The sequence below is a fragment of the Centruroides sculpturatus genome, unplaced genomic scaffold (genome assembly GCF_000671375.1).
Source record: "Centruroides sculpturatus isolate CEXI.00-Female unplaced genomic scaffold, Cexi_2.0 scaffold151, whole genome shotgun sequence".
Classification (NCBI taxonomy): domain Eukaryota; kingdom Metazoa; phylum Arthropoda; class Arachnida; order Scorpiones; family Buthidae; genus Centruroides; species Centruroides sculpturatus.
The window spans coordinates 816,600-821,691 of record NW_019384363.1 but is presented as its reverse complement, the minus strand read 5'-3'; the positions used below and the strand labels follow the sequence as shown (position 1 = coordinate 821,691).

General features: G+C 31.2%; 1 protein-coding gene across 1 annotated transcript in view; it reads left to right on the top strand.

Annotated features, from left to right (window-relative positions):
* Window positions 1-296: 296 nt before the first annotated feature.
* Window positions 297-5,092, top strand: part of LOC111641674 (mitochondrial E3 ubiquitin protein ligase 1-like) — a 17,759-nt gene continuing 12,963 nt past the window's right edge. Inside the window, exon 1 of the mRNA XM_023387880.1 lies at window positions 297-633. Coding sequence (XP_023243648.1) covers window positions 508-633 — 126 coding nt within the window. The 5' untranslated portion in view covers window positions 297-507. The remainder of the gene's footprint in view (window positions 634-5,092) is intronic.

Sequence of the window (5,092 nt, the reverse complement as noted above, 5' to 3'; positions counted from 1 at the left end):
GATTACTTGCTTTAAAAATAAAACATTTCTAAATTAAACTATTAATATATTAACTATTAATATATTTAAAAATAAAACATTTCTAAATTCAATTTCAAATCGAAAGTCACCTTTCTTGTGACGTTAAAATACGTTTCGCCAACTCGTTACAAAAATTCGCAAAAAATTTATATGTTCATTTATTAATATTTCTTTTATATCACAGTTCTTAAATTGGGGCATGCTATAAATAAATATAATATAGAATTATATTTTTTTATTTACCCGACAAATTTCAATCTGGCAACATTTTAATCCAAGCACATTCTGTGACGATCTCACGCTAGATGGTGTTGTCTCACAGAACGGAAAGATATGACGATAAAAAAGTGAAACTTAACTGAAAAACCTTTCAGTTTATTGCGATTTTCAAAGGTTTAAGTAATTAAGTCATATATCGTGCTTTAAATATTTTAAACCAAACAATTCGCGTTGTTTACAACAAATTATATTGTTTAATTAATAAATATGGAATTGGATATAAACTTAGAACCTTTAATTATAGAATTAGTTTGTTTAGGCTTCGACATTGCCTGCTTTACCATATTTTATACGTTGTATAATAAAGGAAAGAAGAATGTGGAAGAAATAAAGGTATGTTTCTCTTATACACATTTTTTATAATGAATTAATTCTTGATACTATTAAAACATTTTTAGAAGTGTAAGTACTGTCTGCACGTAATATGTATACAGTACAATGTTGCCACAAATTACACTGTCCTGAAATCATCGATAGTGTGAATCACTGGGTGTGTTTCCCAGTAAAGCTGCTGGAGGGTTCTTTAAGCACTTTCCACTGTACTACAAAACACTTTTACACCTCGGCATTGTTGTTTGTGTTATACTTTACATTCTACAACCTCTTCTATGTCACAAGCTACTTCTGGTTTATGTATGAGACCTAGGTAAAAAGAAGGTAATGTGTTTGAACAAGAGTATTTTCCGTGCTTTCTCATTGAGATCGTTTGATGGTAAGGAGTTAACTCTGAATGAGAGGTTTTCCCACCCAGAATTTTAGACCACCCTCTGTATGAGCAAAAATGTCAAAAGGAACAGTATGTGTATATGTAACCCTTCGGGAGATATTTGCATCCAAAGATCAGTTTTTATTGTGTACTGGTACTAACTGCCTTATTCTCCGTGCTCTGTGTCATCAAGTCTTGCTATTGCTCACCTCGACTAATGCTCTGCATGTAGTTGTGTAGTTGTGCACTTTGGTGTGACGACGGCAAGCACCTTGGCACCTGGGTGGGACGAGCCCCACACTCTCCTACAACTATATAATATCAAGTACTTTACTAACAGTCGAGCTGGCGTAGTCATGTGGGCTAAACTTAACCTATGAATAAGTAATATTCATAGTTTAAGTTTAGCCCACATGACTATGCCAGCTCGACAGCTCTCTTGTGTGGGCTCTCTCATGTGGGCTAAACTTAAACTATGAATATTACTTATTCATAGGTTAAGTTTAGCCCACAAAGGCAAGTAAAAGTTACCAGTGATAAACAGGATGTTTCAGATCTGATTGTGGCTTCAAGGATCTCTTCCTATTACACTTCTCACAAATACTACTGGAAGGCAAAAGACCAATTTTCACAAGCAAATTCACATCTGAAGAAATCCTCTCATCCAAGCCTAATTCCTTTTTATTTATCATGCAACAACATTACAAAGTCTACAGTTGTGCAAATACACCAACAGATATCCATAACTGTAATTTACTTTGAATAAAATCACAAATTAAAACTTCAATCTTACATGTACAAATTCCACAGAAAAATAAATGGTACTTATGTGTTAAGAGGACGCCAGTCGGAAATAGCAATCAAAGTCGCGATTTTGAATGAAAATATCAAAATAACAATAGACTAGTAAATTTAAATCTAAAAAGAAAAAAAGTTACTGATAAGGTTGTAAAAATGAAAAAAAAAAAATTAATTAGGATGATAGATATCGCCTATTTGCCGGTTAAAGTCCAGATACGTATACCGTCATGGCGGCTCATCTGTGATTCCAGCAAACAAAAGGAAACAGTGGGGACGTACGTTCTAACCTAACTTAACCTATACTATTAATTTGATTGGTAATAATTATGGTAATTTATTAGAATAGGTTAGGTTAGGTTAGAACGTGCGTCCCCACTGAACTGGCGTCCTCTTAACTCATAAGTACCCAAATATCGAATATTTTATTAGAATAGGTTAGGTTAGGTTAGAACGTGCGTCCCCACTGAACTGGCGTCCTCTTAACACATAAGTACCAAATAAATTAAAACACAATCAAATTATACTGCCACATATGCACAGTAAGCAACTATATATAATTGAGCCTATCTATATGCAAATTTAAAACAACTTGTAACTCTCACAAACAAGATCGTATTTAAGAAGTAGAAGTAAATATGATGTAAACTAGGTTGTAAGATTATAAAATTCCACTGTTGTTTGGCTATTTGTATACATTGTTCTGGATAAATAAAAATGTTTAGTCAGAAATGACACAGAATTGTCACTGAGACTATAAAATATTGGAGGTAGCCAATCAAGAAAATTTAATATTACATAAAAAATGAAATTACCTATATGGTAAACAACAATAGAATTGTGCATTTATTACTAATAAATCTGAAGACATTTATGTTGGAATAGAAGATTATGTGGAAAACTGCATTGCTAATTTTTCCAATAACCAGTTTAAAATAGATTTTTGTATGTCACAATCTTTGTTTGAGGTACAATATGTAAGATGCATATAATCTATGGTGGCAGCCATCTATTCTGTTTTCAGTGTTTGTGAACCTTGTAGCACTAGTGCTACAGTGGCTACTTAAAGCAGAAATAGCTTAACTGTCTTTTAAGAAAGTGGCTTTAGTAGGAAACATGCTCTATGACTAAAGTTGCACTGACATGATGCTAGTTCTTTTGTGAGAGTAGCTGTCATGAGAATATTAGATACTGAACTCTGTCAATGGCAGAGTTTATTTGCACACAAAAAGTACAGTAGAGCATCGTTTATCCGAAGGTCGGTTATCCGAAGGAATTCCAGTCGACAAATTTAAATTTTCGCCAGTGCTGTGGTGCTGTAATCTTTGGCTATGTCTTCGGTTACTCAAATATTTTACGTTTTTGATACTAAATTAACTTCTGAAGTATAATTTTTTTGTTTTTATATTTTTCAATATATTTATTATGTTTGTACAAAATAAAGAAATAATTTTTAATGATACAATAGCCACAATTATTATTATAAAAAGTTTACGTTAGGCTTAACATTGATGAAAATTCAACGCAAAGTGACATGCAACGGAGAAAAATTTCAACATGGGATAGGTTAATATATTTTTTTGTACATAATCAGTTATCTGAAAAATAAGTTATTCGAACAACCCCAGTCCCCAATTGATTCGGATAAACGACACTCTACTGTATATGAACCGTACATTGAACATATCTAATTTTTTAATTGAAGAGAGTTAATGACTAGAAGTAGAATTTTTGTAATATCTCTCTTTAGTCAGTTTTTAAAAAGTTTGGCTTCATTTATCACATAAGCAAGAGTAATTTTGATGATGTTTTAGAAAAAAGTACAGTAAACTCCCACCAACTTGATAGGAGGTGAAAGTCTGAGTTAGTTGATTTTTTTCTCTAATGACATAGAAGACGAGAAGATATACAGTAATTTATTATAATCAGCTCGATATGGAAGTTTACTTGACTTATTAGGTTATACCACTGAAATTATTATTAGAGGAAATGAACTCAAAAAATTTCACGAGTACAACAAATAGCAATGTGTATGCAGATCCCCCTTTACTAACTTACTGACTATAGTAATATAATGCACAATATTGCAAATACTTCTGGATATCTAAAACACTTGTTAATTATAATTACTCATTAACTATAATTTTTCTAATATGAATTTATTAGCACTAAGTTTTGGCTTTATGAAGGACTTATCACACACTATTGACATTGTCAGAGTTATCACACAGAAATAGGTGAATACAGGTTTACTATAATAACTGTGTGTATTTCGGACAGTCTATCTGTCCCTCTTCAGCCGACAATGTAAATAGTGTGTGATAAATACTCCCTGGAGCCAAATTTAGCACTCATAGATTCATATTCTAATATAATGACAAAAAGCAAATCAATATAATTTTTCTATTGTCAAGAAATTTCAAATTACTGTACAAAGCTATTGTACAGTAATTTAATGGCAGGGTCTGAGTTAGCAGGGATTTACTTTATTTCAAATCCAGGTATTTTAAAAAGAGAAAAATAATAATAATAAACACAGTTATAAATAAATAAACTGCAAAATTAAAAGAAAAGTATTCAATTCACATGAACTCACAGGTGCAATGTTACTAAAATTGTCTGTATTCCCATAAGAACAGACTAAACCCTGTTTACATGATGAGAGTGAGACAGGTACTCTTGCAAGAATACTCTCAACTAGCCAGCTCAGTTTAATACTTAGAGTAGCTCTCATGTAGTTTCTTTGATGAGAGTTTAGCAATTACAACTGTCTTAAGAACAACTCTCATTTAATTAACATTGTATTGACTGCTTACCAATGACATGGCCTGTGATAGTCATTGTAGTGATTCCCGTTGTTTTCTTCTTTTCACTCATATTTGCAAGTGAGTAGTGAAAGTTATTAGACAAAAAGATTTTATATCCATCTCAAATTCTACATGACTGAATTTCACTTGTTTTTCCATTATGGAAATATTATTGCTTTGAATTATATACTTAAATTCAGTTTGTCTGCAGTTATCTAAATATGAATCAAAATATTTTTAAGTATTAAAAAAAATATTGACGATTATAAAAATTATGTAAAAAGTTAAAAAAAGCTACTGTATATTATGAAACTAACAAATTTAACTTTTTATCATTTATCATGGGTTCACTAGTGACTCACCAATGATCTAATAGTTATTAATTAAACTTAAAAAAAAATGATTTTGCAGTTTTAGTATCCTTGAATACTACCTCTCATAATCTTTTCTATTCATTCATATCTATCTATATATTATTCAT